We start from the raw sequence: 18241 nt of genomic DNA, 5'->3' as shown, positions 1-18241 counted from the left end.
GCTCTGGGGACAGGTCATCTGAACTGTATAGCAAGCTCTGGGGACAGGTCATCTGAACTGTATAGGGACAGGTCATCTGAACTGTATAGGAAGCTCTGGGGACAGGTCATCTGAACTGTATAGGAAGCTCTGGGGACAGGTCATCTGAACTGTATAGGGACAGGTCATCTGAACTGTATAGGAAGCTCTGGGGACAGGTCATCTGAACTGTATAGGGAGGGACAGGTCATCTGAACTGTATAGGAAGCTCTGGGGACAGGTCATCTGAACTGTATAGGAAGCTCTGGGGACAGGTCATCTGAACTGTATAGGGACAGGTCATCTGAACTGTATAGGAAGCTCTGGGGACAGGTCATCTGAACTGTATAGGAAGCTCTGGGGACAGGTCATCTGAACTGTATAGGAAGCTCTGGGGACAGGTCATCTGAACTGTATAGGGACAGGTCATCTTAACTGTATAGGAAGCTCTGGGGACAGGTCATCTGAACTGTATAGGAAGCTCTGGGGACAGGTCATCTGGATACTGGTGAACCGGCGTTTGAGATGTGTGGTTACAAATATCAACAGTCCCTTATCTCTGGTATAATGTATCTTGACATGCATCATTCAAGACTAAGTTTACATTTTGTGCAGTGCAATGGACATATAATGTTTAATGTCTCAGGAAAGACTGTCTGGGTTGACAATACTCAGTATAGAAAACAGTCAGGCCCGCACCATGAACCTACAGGCCGTGGTGAAAACATGTACACACAAAATAAGGAGGACTTCAGGAGACTCAAGCTGGAATTCATTTGATTTCATGTAATTGACCTTGCAGCCCATTTATGTAAGCTGTTACCGGCTGAGTTCAACAATAAATAGTGGATGAATTTATCCTTAAGACGACTACTTTTATTCCTCATTGCTAGGCTATTCCATGTCATCTTTTATTCCTCATTGCTAGGCTATTCCATGTCATCTTTTATTTGTCATTGCTAGGCTATTCCATGTCATCTTTTATTTGTTGCTAGGCTATTCCATGTCATATTTTATTCCTCATTGCCTGGCTATTCCATGTCATCTTTTATTCCTCATTGCTAGGCTATTCCATGTCATCTTTTATTCCTCATTGCTAGGCTATTCCATGTCATCTTTTATTCCTCATTGCTAGGCTATTCCATGTCATCTTTTATTCCTCATTGCTAGGCTATTCCATGTCATCTTTTATTCCTCATTGCTAGGCTATTCCATGTCATCTTTTATTCCTCATTGCTAGGCTATTCCATGTCATCTTTTATTCCTCATTGCTAGGCTATTCCATGTCATCTTTTATTCCTCATTGCTAGGCTATTCCATGTCATCTTTTATTCCTCATTGCTAGGCTATTCCATGTCATCTTTTATTCCTCATTGCTAGGCTATTCCATGTCATCTTTTATTCCTCGAGGCTATTTGATGTCATTTTTATTAAAAGTGTATAAATAGCAGCTAAATACGGTATACATTATAGCTATAGGTTGTACACTGCATCATGAAACAATCCCTAGTAAGCTAGTGTTTTGAGGGTGGATTGAATTTTTTGGCATTAATAGACAACTTTCTATCCAAGTTGAGAGAGAGCGCGAGGGCGGCTCATGTCATGCAGGTTCAGGGATTACTTAAGATACTCTTTGAAGAGGTAGGGTTTCAGATGTTTTCAGAAGATGGGCAAGGACTCTGCTGTCCTAGCTTCAGGGGGAGGCAGGTTCCACCATTGGGGTGCCAGGACCGAGGAGAGCTTAGACTGGGCTGAGCGGGAGCCACCTTCCCATACGGGTGGGAGGGCCAAGAGACCAGAGGTGGCAGAATGGAGTACTTGGGTTGAAGGTTAGGTCAGAGTTAGGTCAGAGTTTGTGAGCCTGTGTCCCAGGGCTGTAGAGTGTGAATTTGAAGGGTTTTCTACTTGCCTGACACTCAAACTGAATTCTTCTGCTGCTCTATCATTTGTTACATACTTCAGTCTGAGGCTGCCATCACTGAAGGCGTTGGTGGTGATGTCAAAATGAGTGGGTTCTGTACAAAACAAAGTAATCAGCAATTGGATCATCTCTAACCAATCAGAGTTTCAAAGCCAATGACACATTTTCAAAATGCCGCTTTAGCAATGCATATTCTGTCTCTGGCCCAACCCATCGGTTTCTGCGACCAATCAGACTGAATGGATTTCCATCCTGACTCATTATATGGGCGTGGCGTAGCACTTAACTGGAGCAAGGAGCTTGGGTAACAAGGCAAGTTTTCTACATAACACATTTGAAATGTATTTAGGAACTACACATACACTCCAAACTAGTCCAACCAACTGTATAAACGTATAGAAACACACAGGGATCAAAGGGAAGTGAAACAGCAGGGAGGGTCTTTGGAGACAGGAAGTAAAACTGAGTTGTCTTGAGGTGATGAAATGCTTCTGTATTTCATGGCAATATATTCTGGAGGGAGAGACACACAACTTGTGAGTCTGTTGTCTTCTGATTATGGTCGAAGAAGTATATACTCACAAGACTGATGGAACATAAGAAGCTTGAGAAGAAATTGGACCAAACTTTGTGCTAATTGGAATCAAATAAGTGGCATTTGTCACCTCTTCCTCCAGAAATGAACTGACATTGTTTTATTTAACCTTTATTTAAAAACCTTTATTTAAAAAGGAAAAGACTGTTGAGTTTAGAAACACCATTTTGCGAGGGGGACCTGGCATCAAGAGCCTATTGATGAAATTTAAGATAACCATGCCGGAAATACGCAATGGGACTACATATTCACAACCAAGTATTTTTCTGTGCACTCTTATATGTTGCTGGATCCTTGTAAACCCATTAAGGGGCTATTCATTGAAAAAATGCACAGTCTGTGAATCTCTCAATGATACCAACATGAAAGTAATCTGTGGAAAGAAGAACCTCCAAACCATACCAGAAGACATTCCAAGAAAAGTAAGATCTTTAGACCTTTCCATCAACAACATTGTGATGATCAAATCATTGGATTTCAAAGATCTCTCAGCCCTCAAATCTTTAAACACTTCCTGCAACCGGATCTCTCATGTGGACGATGGGGCTTTTTCAGACCTGGTCGTTCTTCAGGAGCTGAATCTAGCCAATAACAGACTCAACACCCTCTCAGACCACCTGTTTCAGGGCCTAGGCAACCTCTCTGTGCTTCGTCTAGACTACAACCACATCAAAATCATTTCATCCTCTACCTTTCAGAATCTCTCCAGCTTAAATGTATTAAACTTAACCAACTTAATGTTCTAAAGAAGGTTCAGACAATCTTGCTATTCACAAACCTGCAGGAGTTGTACATTGCAAGCAACGGATGTACCTTTTTCCAGTCACAGGACATATCAAATAAGTCCATAGGACTGAGAGTGCTGGATTTATCCCAAATCCAATGAGAATCTTCAAGATCACAGCTGATGTTCTTCCTAAACTCCACTATTTAAACCTCTGACTCTGGTCAAAATGGAAGCATGACATGGGATGTACCAGACAGATCAGAGTCATATGAAAAGTCTCAATTTGAACGGTGTCCACATGTCTTTGAAGGAAATGAGTGTGGTACTGCAGAGCCTCAACTCATCATTAACATCTCTCATACTGTCTCATTTAGGGGAAGATAGGATCTCGGCTCTCACCAACAATGCCTGCCATATTGCTACACTGACAACACTCAGTCTGCGTTATAACAACATGAGTTTTGACTCTGAGGGACTGCTTAAGTCCTGCACATACTTGACTAAGTTGGATATATCCCATAATGCTCTTACTCATCTGTCTCATCAGTCATTCAGCTCAATGAAGCAACTGACTACTCTAGATCTAAGTAACAATATGCTTTCTTCTGTGCCAAATGCCACTCATATAATACCCAATCTCTGACAATCTTGGATCTCAGATACAATACCATCAATAAACTAGGCTCATTCGATTTTGCCAATCTGACAGGACTAACATACCTCTCCGTCTTTTCCACAATCAAAACTGACATTAAAGGCAATGTTTTTCAAGATTTGCAGGACTTAAAACTCCTAGATCTGTGAAGAAACAGTATCCCATCTTTACGTTATGTTTTTAAGAATTGTTCCGAAAAACTAAGAGTGGTGGATGGAATCAGGCGCAGAGAGCAGGGTTCTGTCGTTTATCAAATTATTACACCGGTGCAACCGAAAAATGATCACGCCAACACACAGGGCGTATATAGGTTGCCAGTCCAAAACAACAGGACAAAATAGACCAGAGAATAAAGATAAGAAAACAAATCACACCATCAAACACAGAGTAACAAAAAACAAGCCCGCACGAAATACCCAGCGGTCCTAGTGCCCTTAAATACCCTACAAACAAACCCTAATACAAAACAGGTGTACCCAATTAACCACTAACCAACACAAACGGAAAAGGAATCGATGGCAGCTAATAGGCCGGTGACGACGACCGCCGAGCCCCGCCCAAACAGGAAGAGGCACCCTCTTCAGCGAGGTTCGTGACAAGAATGGTTTGCAAAAACTAGAAAACTTGCAATTGGGAGGCAATATGCTAAGATCTATCCATAAAGGAGACTTTCAAAGCTTACAATCCCTCAAAACTTAGATTTTATTTGACAACCAAATTGACACTTTGGAAGACGGGGCCTTTCAGGGTTTGGTCAATCTTAAAATACTTCATTTGGCATCGAATAGATTGAGTAAAATAAACATTAGGGCCACTATGTTCAGAGGATGTTCAGCCTTAGAAAAACTTGATTTGAGTTGGAATCGTATTAAATATCTACATTATAGTGAACTTAAATCCCCACCCTTTTGTCTTCTGCCATCTCTAAAGATCCTGATCATCTCCAGTCAGCATCCTTTTGGAATGTTGAATATACCAGCCAACTTTCTTAAAGATCTGAAATATTTATTGGCATTCAGCACAAGGAGTCTTAACATTAAGTGCTTACAGTTGAGAAAGAATGACTTTACAGTAGTCAGTGATACAATGACGGTGGCAGGGTAGCCTAGTGGTTAGAGCGTTGGACTAGTAACCGGAAGGTTGCAATTTCAAATCCCTGAGCTGACAATGTACAAATCTGTCATTCTGCCCCTGAACAGGCAGTTAACCCACTGTTCCCAGGCCATCATTGAAAATAAGAATTTGTTATTAACTGACTGCCTAGTTAAACTATTTTTTTTTAAATGATACTTTCTTTACCTGCTTTAGTTTACTTGGACCTGCAAGACAAGACTTTCACCTGTGACTGCAGCAATGCTTGGTTTATCCAGTGGGTGACAACAGAAACCAAACACAGGTTGTTGATGCCTATGACTTTACCTGCAACTATCCGGTCCATATAGGAGGTACCAAACTGTTGGACCTTGACACCCACTACTGTTCAGTAGATATAGGATTCTTCTACTTCATCTCCTCCACTTCTCTGGTCCTCTTAACCTTGCTGGGGTCTTTTATCTACCATCTCCTGAGATGGCAGTTGGTCTACGCCTACTATCTCTTTCAGGCTTATCTCTAGGACACAAAGTGGAGGAACATCCGTGTGACTCATCAGTATGATGCCTTCGTCTCCTACAATGGCCACGATGAGCCCTGGGTCCTGAGGGAACTTCTGCCAGAGCTGGAGGGAAACCAAGGCTGGAAGCTGTGTCTACATCACCGTGACTTCCAGCCAGGCAAACCCATCGTAGACAACATCACAGATGCCATCTACGGGAGCCGCAAGACCATCTGCATGATCAGCCGTCGCTAACTTTATGATGAAATGTCAAATGAAATGTGTTATGTGTGCTATTTGATGATGAATTTATGATGAAATGTTTGACTTATTTACTTGTTATGTTCTCCTAGTTCTCTAGCTTTCTGGAACTTTAAAACGTTAGGTTTTAGGTGTAAGAGTTAAGATTCTTGAAATTGTTAAGTGTAAGCGAAAGCTTTATATAACCACCTTTTGAATCTTTGTGATGAAAAACGCTTTGAAAATAAAATGTCAAATACATTTGTCATCTTGTTTTTATGTGAACTCTGTTTTTGACGAACTATAAACTTTTCCTCCTGATTCTATAGAACTCTCTTTCTCTTCTTACCTCTGTTGGCATATTGCCCAGATGGAGGGTAACCAGTTGTTTCTGACACTCTGAGGAAATCTAGTGTACCTGTACACTGGTGCCATACAACCAAGCCTGGTTCACAACTTTGACTTTCTCTTCAATTCTCCACACGGCAGTTACTGCTGTGGAATGTACTCCAGTAGCTTCCACACAGTAATAAGACAATGTTAAATGACTGTAGGTATAATGGAGTTGTTATATATTTAACAGGCTTATAGTATTGGGGGTAGACCATTACAGGGCTGCCTGGGGTGATGGGCAAAACATCAGCACCACATCATTGTCATTGTCACGGCTGTTAAAGTAAGAGGACCAAGGTGCAGCGTGGTAGACGTACATTTCCTTTTTATTTATAAACATGACGCCGAAACAAAACAATAAAGACTACAAAAACAAACCGTGAAGCGAAAGGCGATGTTCCCTAAACAAAGTCAACTTCTCACCAAGACAGGTGGAAAAAGGGCTACCTAAGTATGGTTCTCAATCAGAGACAACGATAGACAGCTGCCTCTGATTGAGAACCACACCCTACCAAACACAAAGAAATAGAAAACATAGAAATAAAGAAACTATAATGCCCACCCTAGTCACACCCTGGCCTAACCAAAATAGAGAATAAAAGCCTCTCTATGGCCAAAGAGAGTCCGCACCCCCCAAAAATGCGGACTCCGGCCGCAAAACCTGACTCTAAAGGGGAGGGTCTGGGTGGGCTTCCTTTACGGCGGCGGCTCTGGTGCGGGACGTAGACCCCCCTCCGCCTCTGGCTCCCCCCACTTTGGTGGCAGCTCTGGTGCGGGGACCCTCGCCGCCGACCCCGGACTGGGGACCATCGTAGCGGGCCCCGGACTGGAGACCGTCGTTGCGGGCCCCGGACTGGAGACTGTTGCTGGTGGCCCCGGACTGGAGACCGTCGTTGCGGGCCCCGGACTGGAGACTGTGCTGGTGGCCCCGGACTGGAGACCGTCGTTGCGGGCCCCGGACTGGAGACTGTGGCTGGTGGCCCCGGACTGGAGACCGTCGTTGCGGGCCCCGGACTGGAGACTGTCGCTGGTGGCCCCGGACTGGAGACACCGTCGCTAGAGGCTCCGGACTGAAGGCCTTCGCTGGAGGCTCCGGACTGGAGGCCTTCGCTGGAGGCCTTGTTCCATGACTCCTCACCTGAGGCTTCGTGCCATGGATCATCACTGGAGGCTTCGTGCCATGGATCATCACTGGAGGCTTCGTGCCATGGATCATCACTGGAGGCTTCGTGCCATGGATCATCACTGGAGGCTTCTTGCCATGGATCATCACTGGAGGCTTCGTGCCATGGATCATCACTGGAAAGAGGAGACGTATGGGCAGTCTGGTACGTGCAGCTCTCACAGGGCTCACCAGGCTGGGGAGACAAAAGTAGATTAATTCTGGGCGCAGGCACAGGACTCACCAGGCTGGAGAGACATACAGGAGGCCCTGTCCTAGGCAGAGGCACCGGATACACTGGGTCGTGGAGGAGGACTGGAGGTCTCGAGCTAGGAGCCTGCACAACCCGTCCTGGCTGGATGGTTATTTTCGCCCTGCAGATGTGGGGTACAGGCACAGGACGCACTGGGCTGTGCAGACTGGGCACAGCAACATGAATACAGTACATTTATCCACAGCAATATGAATACAATACATTTATCCACAGCAATATGAATACAGTACATTTATCCACAGCAATATGAATACAGTACATTTATCCACAGCAATATGAATACAGTACATTTATCCACAGCAATATGAATACAGTACATTTATCCACAGCAATATGAATAAAGTACATTTATCCACAGCAATATGAATACAATACATTTATCCACAGCAATATGAATAAAGTACATTTATCCACAGCAATATGAATACAATACATTTATCCACAGCAATGTTCCACTTCCCAAATCTCACGTTACCTGATGATATGAAAATAGTTCCACCCCAATTTAAAAAGTTCAAGTTGCATTCAGAACCTTAATTTGGTAAAAATGATGCGTTTCTTACAGGCCCATTCATTTGTTCAACGCTTCAGTCATAGTCTTCTTCATTCCCAATATTACATACAGTGGGGCAAAAAAGTATTTAGTCAGCCACCAATTGTGCAAGTTCTCCCACTTAAGAAGATGAGAGAGACTTGTAATTTTCATCATAGGTACACTTCAACTATGACAGACAAAATGAGGGGGAAAAAATCCAGAAAATCGCATTGTAGGATTTTTAATGAATTTATTTGCAAATTATGGTGGAAAATAAGTATTTGGTCACCTACAAACAAACAAGATTTCTGGCTCTCACAGACCTGTAACTTCTTCTTTAAGAGGCTCTTCTGTCCTCCACTCGTTGCCTGTATTAATGGCACCTGTTTTAACTTGTTATCAGTATAAAAGACACCTGTCCACAACCTCAAACAGTCACACTCCAAACTCCACTATGGCCAAGACCAAAGAGGCCTCTCTCATAATTTTAAGTGGGAGAACTTGCACAATTGGTGGCTGACTAAATACTTTTTTGCCCCAATTTATCATTACACATTCATATTGTATAGATACTGTATCTAACATTCCAGAGGATATGTTGGTATGTTAATATTTAATGTTAGAATAGGTTTTGTTTTTTTGCAGTACTGTTGTGTCAGTGTGAAAAGAGAGGGTCCTGAGACAGAGGTCAGATGCAGACCCACAGTAAAGGTTAGTCCATCTGTTCAGTGGCCTTTGAAGCCCAGCCATACCCCTCTCTTATCAGCAGTCCCCTGTTCTTATAGCTCCTCTCCCTCCCTCTCTCCTCCCTGACTCTCCCATTCCTCTCTACCCAAACTCCCCTTTGTTCTCTCTGCCCCTCTCCTCTTTGCTCCCTCCCTCCCCTCTCCTCTTTGCTCCCTCCCCTCTCCTCTTTGCTCCCTCCCTCCCCTCTCCTCTTTGCTCCCTCCCTCCCCTCTCCTCTTTGCTCCCTCCCCTCCCCTTGCTCCCTCCCTCCCCTCTCCTCTTTGCTCCCTCCCTCCCCTCTCCTCTTTGCTCCCTCCCCTCCCCCATTGCTCCCTCCCCTCTCCTCTTTGCTCCCTCCCTCCCCTCTCCTCTTTGCTCCCTCCCCTCTCCTCTTTGCTCCCTCCCTCCCCTCTCCTCTTTGCTCCCTCCCCTCTCCTCTTTGCTCCCTCCCCTCCCCCATTGCTCCCTCCCCTCTCCTCTTTGCTCCCTCCCTCCCCTCTCCTCTTTGCTCCCTCCCCTCCCCCTTTGCTCCCTCCCCTCTCCTCTTTGCTCCCTCCCTCCCCTCTCCTCTTTGCTCCCTCCCCTCCCCCTTTGCTCCCTCCCCTCTCCTCTTTGCTCCCTCCCTCCCCTCTCCTCTTTGCTCCCTCCCTCCCCTCTCCTCTTTGCTCCCTCCCCTCTCCTCTTTGCTCCCTCCCTTCCCTCTTTGCTCCCTCCCTCCCCTCTCCTCTTTGCTCCCTCCCTCTCCTCTTTGCTCCCTCCCTCCCCTCTTTGCTCTCTCCCTCCCCTCTCCTCTTTGCTCCCTCCCTCTCCTCTTTGCTCCCTCCCTTCCCTCTTTGCTCCCTCCCTCCCCTCTCCTCTTTGCTCCCTCCCTTTTTGCTCCCTCCCTCCCCTCCCTCTTTGCTCTTTCCTCTCCCCTCCCCTCTTTGCCTCTTTGCTCCCTCCCCTCTCCTCTTTGCTCCCTCACTCCCCTCTTTGCTCTTTCCCTCCCCTCTCCTCTTTGCTCTCTCCCTCCCCTCCCCTCTCCTCTTTGCTCCCTCACTCCCCTCTTTGCTCTTTCCCTCCCCTCTCCTCTTTGCTCCCTCCCTTCCCTCTTTGCTCCCTCCCTCCCCTCTCCTCTTTGCTCCCTCCCTCCCCTCTCCTCTTTGCTCCCTCCCTTCCCTCTTTGCTCCCTCCCTCCCCTCTTTGCTCTTTCCCTCCCCTCCCCTCTCCTCTTTGCTCTCTTCCTCCCCTCTCCTCTTTGCTCCTTGCCTCCATCCTCTGCTCCCCCCCCACTCTCCTTTTCCTCCCTCTGTTCTTCTCTCTCAATCTCACCTCCATCTCCTCCCCGGTCTCCCCTCTCCTGCCTCCCTCTTCACTGCCTCGCCGTCTCTTTCAACCAAGCAGTCCCCTGATCCTCCCCCTCCCATTCAGATCACAAATGTCCCTCTCTACTCTCTCTTTCCCTTCCCCTCCCATCTCCCTCCTCTCCCCTCCCTGTCACTAGAGCCTCTGCAAGACTCATATAACTCCTGAATGTTAATAAGGATGTCAGGTTCGGGTGCCAAAACAACATTGTGAGAAGTGTGATGGCGGTGTTGAAGCTTTCATCTCGCTTGTCACTCTCATTAGGTAAGTCAGGTAGTTAGGTAGTTAGGTAGGCAGGCAGGCAGGCAGGCAGGCAGGCAGGCAGGCAGGCAGGCAGGCAGACAGACAGACAGACAGACAGACAGACAGACAGACAGACAGACAGACAGACAGACAGACAGACAGACAGGCAGGCAGGCAGGCAGACAGGCAGGCAGGCAGGCAGGCAGGCAGACAGACAGGCACAACATTCTCCACCCCCTGGAATGATTCCATAAACATGGCCATCATCTCCAACTGCCTAGATGATACAGCTAGCTACTAACCTCAGCTGAGAGACATCCTCTAAGTAGACCTACCACACAGATAGATAAGCCTGATTGACAAGGAGCCTGGGTGATCAGGAGCTGAGAGCAGATTTACTTGGCAAAACAAACTACACACACACATACAAACACACATCGATTTGTCCGCCGAAGGAGCATTCCTGAATCAAGACGTGCATTGTGCTGTTCTCCCCCTACAGCTCGGTATTCATCAACATCCAATTAACATTGAATGCAGCCCTCCAGATGGCTGGAGAAACGTACAGTCGCAGCCTCAGAGACAGAGGCACATTGTCAACGTATATATGAGCAATTAACCAGACAGGAATAGATTTGAGTCACTTCTATGACTGATAGCTGGCGTTACCCATTGCTGTTAATGTTGATGCAGACCGACGGGCCATAGGTCAATTCATGCAAATGTCAGATGGGCTGGTCTGGGGTTTTGCGCTAAATGCTCATTATTTGACTAATAATGGTGTTGAGGGAAAAAATGGTCCGGTATTTTAGAAATGTCTCGTCCCGATGCGTCCCTGCATTGAGGGGTGTAAAGAGCCTAAAAACACTCATGAGGAATTGAGTATTTGTGCTAAATGTGGTGTTTTCACTGGCCCAGACATGTAATCAATAGATTGCACAGTAGAGGGGTGTGTTCTTCACCTGGTTTATCTTGGTCAGTGGAGATAACCATAACATAACAATGGAAGACATCAAAATGAAAGGAGGTCATTTGGGGAAATGTGTTTTGTTGTCATAGAAGTGTGTTTAAGAATGAAGAGAGAAGGTCTTCCATTGATCAGTAACATTAATGGATGTTCATCTGGCCAATAGAAACATGCTGTACATGCTGTTCTTCTTTTGATTGACTGGTTTGACCGTAAGGGTTCATATTGACTGTAGACGAATGAACTTAAAGGCTTAAACTACTTCATCAACTTCCCAATGATACATTTCATTGTGTTAAACACTGATTTTTTAAGGTTATCCCGCGATAGTCCAATATGCACTTCAACTGGCAGAGAGAAATTTGATTTAGTTCCTTTTGGAAAAATGGCCAACTCTCCAACTCTGAACAGGACATTTTATTTTCTTCCCCCAGGCCAGAAATCAGATGCTCCCAGATATTAAAAACAAATGTTGTGCTTCATAATTCGGCACTTTGTTTACGGATAACTTTTTTTATTGACTTGAAAAGAGAGTGGATACATGAGTGTGTTTCTTATGTAATGCAGTGAACTCATGGAGAGAAGGATTCCTGGTACTGCAGTACTGGTAGTATAATAGCTGTCTATAGCACAGTACTGTGTTCAGGGTTCTTAGCTGTCTATAACACAGTGCTGTGTTCAGGGCTCTTAGCTGTCTATAACACAGTGCTGTGTTCAGGGCTCTTAGCTGTCTATAGCACAGTACTGTGTTCAGGGCTCTTAGCTGTCTATAGCACAGTGCTGTGTTCAGGGCTCTTAGCTGTCTATAGCACAGTACTGTGTTCAGGGCTCTTAGCTGTCTATAGCACAGTGCTGTGTTCAGGGCTCTTAGCTGTCTATAGCACAGTGCTGTGTTCAGGGCTCTTAGCTGTCTATAACACAGTGCTGTGTTCAGGGCTCTTAGCTGTCTATAGCACAGTACTGTGTTCAGGGCTCTTAGCTGTCTATAGCACAGTACTGTGTTCAGGGCTCTAGCTGTCTATAGCACAGTACTGTGTTCAGGGTTCTTAGCTGTCTATAACACAGTGCTGTGTTCAGGGCTCTTAGCTGTCTATAACACAGTGCTGTGTTCAGGGCTCTTAGCTGTCTATAGCACAGTACTGTGTTCAGGGCTCTAGCTGTCTATAGCACAGTGCTGTGTTCAGGGCTCTTAGCTGTCTATAACACAGTGCTGTGTTCAGGGCTCTTAGCACAGTGCTGTGTTCAGGGCTCTTAGCTGTCTATAACACAGTGCTGTGTTCAGGGCTCTTAGCTGTCTATAACACAGTGCTGTGTTCAGGGCTCTTAGCTGTCTATAGCACAGTGCTGTGTTCAGGGCTCTTAGCTGTCTATAGCACAGTGCTGTGTTCAGGGCTCTTAGCTGTCTATAGCACAGTACTGTGTTCAGGGCTCTTAGCTGTCTATAGCACAGTACTGTGTTCAGGGCTCTTAGCTGTCTATAGCACAGTACTGTGTTCAGGGCTCTTAGCTGTCTATAGCACAGTGCTGTGTTCAGGGCTCTAGCTGTCTATAGCACAGTGCTGTGTTCAGGGATCTTAGTTGTCTATAACACAGTGTTGTGTTCAGGGTTCTAGCTGTCTATAGCACAGTGCTGTGTTCAAGGCTCTTAGCTGTCTATAGCACAGTGCTGTGTTCAGGGCTCTTAGCTGTCTATAGCACAGTGTTGTGTTCAGGGTTCTAGCTGTCTATAACACAGTGTTGTGTTCAGGGTTCTAGCTGTCTATAGCACAGTGTTGTGTTCAGGGTTCTAGCTGTCTATAACACAGTGCTGTGTTCAGGGCTCTTAGCTGTCTATAGCACAGTACTGTGTTCAGGGCTAGTCTATAGCACAGTGCTGTGTTCAGGGTTCTTAGCTGTCTATAACACAGTACTGTGTTCAGGGCTCTTAGCTGTCTATAACACAGTGCTGTGTTCAGGGCTCTTAGCTGTCTATAGCACAGTACTGTGTTCAGGGCTCTTAGCTGTCTATAGCACAGTGCTGTGTTCAGGGCTCTTAGCTGTCTATAGCACAGTACTGTGTTCAGGGCTTCAAGCTGTCTATAACACAGTGCTGTGTTCAGGGCTCTTAGCTGTCTATAGCACAGTGCTGTGTTCAGGGCTCTAGCTGTCTATAGCACAGTGCTGTGTTCAGGGCTCTTAGCTGTCTATAGCACAGTACTGTGTTCAGGGCTCTTAGCTGTCTATAGCACAGTACTGTGTTCAAGGCTCTTAGCTGTCTATAGCACAGTGCTGTGTTCAGGGCTCTTAGCTGTCTATAGCACAGTGCTGTGTTCAGGGCTCTTAGCTGTCTATAGCACAGTGCTGTGTTCAGGGCTCTTAGCTGTCTATAACACAGTACTGTGTTCAGGGCTCTTAGCTGTCTATAGCACAGTGCTGTGTTCAGGGCTCTTAGCTGTCTATAGCACAGTGCTGTGTTCAGGGCTCTTAGCTGTCTATAACACAGTACTGTGTTCAGGGTTCTAGCTGTCTATAACACAGTGCTGTGTTCAGGGTTCTAGCTGTCTATAACACGGTGCTGTGGTCAGGGCTCTTAGCTGTCTATAGCACAGTGTTGTGTTCAGGGCTCTAGCTGTCTATAGCACAGTGCTGTGTTCAGGGCTCTAGCTGTCTATAGCACTGTGCTGTGTTCAGGGCTCTTAGCTGTCTATAGCACAGTGCTGTGTTCAGGGCTCTAGCTGTCTATAACACAGTGCTGTGTTCAGGTTCTAGCTGTCTATAACACGGTGCTGTGTTCAGGGCTCTTAGCTGTCTATAACACAGTGTTGTGTACAGGGCTTCAAGCTGTCTATAGCACAGTGTTGTGTTCAGGGTTCTAGCTGTCTATAGCACAGTGTTGTGTTCAGGGTTCTAGCTGTCTAAGCACAGTGCTGTGTTCAGGGCTCTTAGCTGTCTATAACACAGTGTTGTGTTCAGGGTTCTAGCTGTCTATAGCACAGTGTTGTGTTCAGGGCTCTTAGCTGTCTATAACACAGAGCTGTGTTCAGGGCTCTTAGCTGTCTATAACACAGTGCTGTGTTCAGGGCTCTTAGCTGTCTATAACACAGTGCACAGTGCTGTGTTCAGCGTTCTAGCTGTCTATAACACGGTGCTGTGGTCAGGGCTCTTAGCTGTCTATAGCACAGTGTTCTGTTCAGGGCTCTTAGCTGTCTATAGCACAGTGTTGTGTTCAGGGCTCTTAGCTGTCTATAGCACAGTGTTGTGTTCAGGGCTCTTAGCTGTCTATAGCACAGTGTTGTGTTCAGGGTTCTAGCTGTCTATAACACAGTGTTGTGTTCAGGGTTCTACCTGTCTATATCTACAGTAGCATTATCTTTCTCTTATGACTCTGTGAAGTGGACTATCAACCAAACTCGTTTCTGGGTTTCCTGGGTAAAGCAAAACAGCATACTTCCCAAGCTGCAGGACAGTGTGTTTTCTATACACTGATACATTGGTATAGTCTCTTTATTGGGTCACACAGTCACTCAATGAAAACATTGGTCTTACCTCAGCAATGTGCGCGTGACAGTTTTTATATGATAACACTCTCTCTCTCTCGCTCTCTCTCTCTCTCTCTCTCTCTCTCTCTCTCTCTCTCTCTCTCTCTCTTTCCCCTTCTCTCTTTCCCCCTCTCTCTCTCTCCCCCTCTCTCTTTCTATCTCTCCCTCCCTCCCTCTCTCTCTCTATCTGTCTCTCTCTCTTTCTGTCTCTCTCTCCCTCTCTCTCTCTCCCCCCTCTCTCCCTCTCTCCTTCTCCTCTTTCTCTCTCCCTCTCTCTTTCTCTCCCTCCTCTCTCTCTCTCTTTCTCACCGTCCGTTTACCCCACTTTTTAACTTTAACCTCTGACCCCCCCTCCATCCCTCCCCACTACAGTCAGAGCGGGAGCGCCAGTATGAGATGGCCCCCCAGGTCCACCGCTCCTCAAAGCCCCCCAAGGACTCCTACCTGGTGGAGCAGGTGTTCTCACCGCACCCCTTCCCCCCCTCCGTCAAGTCCCACATGAAGGGCAGCCCCCTGTACACAGACCTCAGGCTCACAGGCCTGTCGGTTGACGGCAAACGGGGTCAGCCCTCCTGGACCATCGAGGAGTACAAGCGCAATGCGGGTGGCGAGAAAGGCAAGCAGCTGACCGCCCTGGACCTGCAGGTAAGGACTGCTGACTACAGGCTTTTTCTCTATTTTCCTCCTTCCATTGCTGTTAATATTACCGACAGTAGACAGGGTGGATATTACAGTAGACAGGGTGGATATTACAGTAGACAGGGTGGATATTACAGTAGACAGGGTGGATATTACAGTAGACAGGGTGGATATTACAGTAGACAGGGTGGATATTACAGTAGACAGGGTGGATATTACAGTAGACAGGGTGGATATTACAGTAGACAGGGTGGATATTACAGTAGACAGGGTGGATATTACAGTAGACAGGGTGGATATTACAGTAGATAGGGTGGATATTACAGCAGACAGGGTGGATATTACAGTGACAGGGTGGATATTACAGTAGACAGGGTGGATATTACAGTAGATAGGGTGGATATTACAGTAGACAGGGTGGATATTACAGCAGACAGGGTGGATATTACAGTAGACAGGGTGGATATTACAGTGGACAGGGTGGATATTACAGTAGACAGGGTGGATATTACAGTAGACAGGGTGGATATTACAGTAGACAGGGTGGATATTACAGTAGACAGGGTGGATATTACAGTGGACAGGGTGGATATTACAGTAGACAGGGTGGATATTACAGTAGACAGGGTGGATATTACAGCAGACAGGGTGGATATTACAGTAGACAGGGTGGATATTACAGCAGACAGGGTGGACATTACAGTAGACAGGGTTTATATTACAGTAGACAGGGTGGATATTACAGTAGACAGGGTGGGTATTACAGTAGACAGGGTGGATATTACAGTGGACAGGGTGGATATTACAGTAGACAGGGTGGACATTACAGTAGATAGGGTTGACATTACAGTAGACAGGGTGGATATTACATTAGACAGGGTGGATATTACAGTAGAAAGGGTGAATATTACAGTAGACAGGGTGGATATTACAGTAGAAAGGGTGGATATTACAGTAGACAGGGTGGATATTACAGTAGACTGGGTGGGTATTACAGTAGACAGGGTGAATATTACAGTAGACAGGGTGAATATTACAGTACACAGGGTAGATATTACAGCGGACAGGGTGGATATTACAGTAGACAGGGTGGATATTACAGTAGACAGGGTGGGTATTACAGTAGACAGGGTGGATATTACAGTGGACAGGGTGGATATTACAGTAGACATGGTGGATATTACAGTAGACAGGGTGGACATTACAGTAGACAGGGTTGACATTACAGTAGACAGGGTGGATATTACAGTAGACAGGGTGGATATTACAGTGGACAGGGTGGATATTACAGTAGACAGGGTGGATATTACAGTAGACAGGGTGGATATTACAGTAGACAGGGTGGATATTACAGTAGACAGGGTGGATATTACAGTGGACAGGGTGGATATTACAGTAGACAGGGTGGATATTACAGTGGACAGGGTTGACATTACAATAGACAGGGTGGATATTACAGTAGACAGGGTGGATATTACAGTAGACAGGGTGGATATTACAGTAGACAGGGTGGACATTACAGTAGACAGGGTTGACATTACAGTAGACATGGTGGATATTACAGTAGACAGGGTGGATATTACAGTGGACAGGGTGGATATTACAGTAGACAGGGTGGACATTACAGTAGACAGGGTGGGTATTACAGTAGACAGGGTGGATATTACAGTGGACAGGGTGGATATTACAGTAGACAGGGTGGATATTACAGTAGACAGGGTGGATATTACAGTGGACAGGGTGGATATTACAGAAGACAGGGTGGGTATTACAGTGGACAGGGTGGATATTACAGTAGACAGGGTGGATATTACAGTAGACAGGGTGGATATTACAGTAGACAGGGTGGATATTACAGTAGACAGGGTGGATATTACAGTAGACAGGGTGGATATTACAGTAGACTGGGTGGGTATTACAGTAGACAGGGTGAATATTACAGTAGACAGGGTGAATATTACAGTACACAGGGTAGATATTACAGCGGACAGGGTGGATATTACAGCAGACAGGGTGGATATTACAGTAGACAGGGTGGGTATTACAGTAGACAGGGTGGATATTACAGTGGACAGGGTGGATATTACAGTAGACAGGTGGATATTACAGTAGACAGGGTGGACATTACAGTAGACAGGGTGGACATTACAGTAGACAGGGTGGATATTACAGTAGACAGGGTGGATATTACAGTGGACAGGGTGGATATTACAGTAGACAGGGTGGATATTACAGTAGACAGGGTGGGTATTACAGTAGACAGGGTGGATATTACAGTGGACAGGGTGGATATTACAGTAGACAGGGTGGACATTACAGTAGACAGGGTGGATATTACAGTAGACAGGGTGGATATTACAGTGGACAGGGTGGATATTACAGTAGACAGGGTGGATATTACAGTAGACAGGGTGGATATTACAGTGGACAGGGTGGATATTACAGAAGACAGGGTGGGTATTACAGTGTACAGGGTGGATATTACAGTAGACAGGGTGGATATTACAGTAGACAGGGTGGATATTACAGTAGACTGTGTGGGTATTACAGTACACAGGGTAGATATTACAGCGGACAGGGTGGATATTACAGCAGACAGGGTGGATATTACAGTAGACAGGGTGGGTATTACAGTAGACAGGGTGGATATTACACTGGACAGGGTGGATATTACAGTAGACATGGTGGAT

General features: G+C 45.9%; 1 protein-coding gene and 2 pseudogenes across 1 annotated transcript in view; all 3 read left to right on the top strand.

Moving 5' to 3' along the window:
• LOC118382127 (major intrinsically disordered Notch2-binding receptor 1) overlaps positions 1–18241 on the top strand; it is a 48864-nt gene that overhangs the window by 18877 nt on the left and 11746 nt on the right. Inside the window, 1 exon segment of the mRNA XM_052502525.1 lies at positions 15285–15557. Within this exon segment, the coding sequence (XP_052358485.1) occupies positions 15285–15557 (273 nt within the window).
• LOC127919107 (leucine-rich repeat and immunoglobulin-like domain-containing nogo receptor-interacting protein 2) lies at positions 2387–3595 on the top strand (annotated as a pseudogene).
• LOC127919108 (toll-like receptor 13) lies at positions 5022–6164 on the top strand (annotated as a pseudogene).

Source organism: Oncorhynchus keta, unplaced genomic scaffold (genome assembly GCF_023373465.1).
Source record: "Oncorhynchus keta strain PuntledgeMale-10-30-2019 unplaced genomic scaffold, Oket_V2 Un_contig_15778_pilon_pilon, whole genome shotgun sequence".
NCBI classification, from domain to species: Eukaryota; Metazoa; Chordata; class Actinopteri; order Salmoniformes; family Salmonidae; genus Oncorhynchus; species Oncorhynchus keta.
This window is presented reverse-complemented; position numbering and strand designations above follow the sequence as displayed.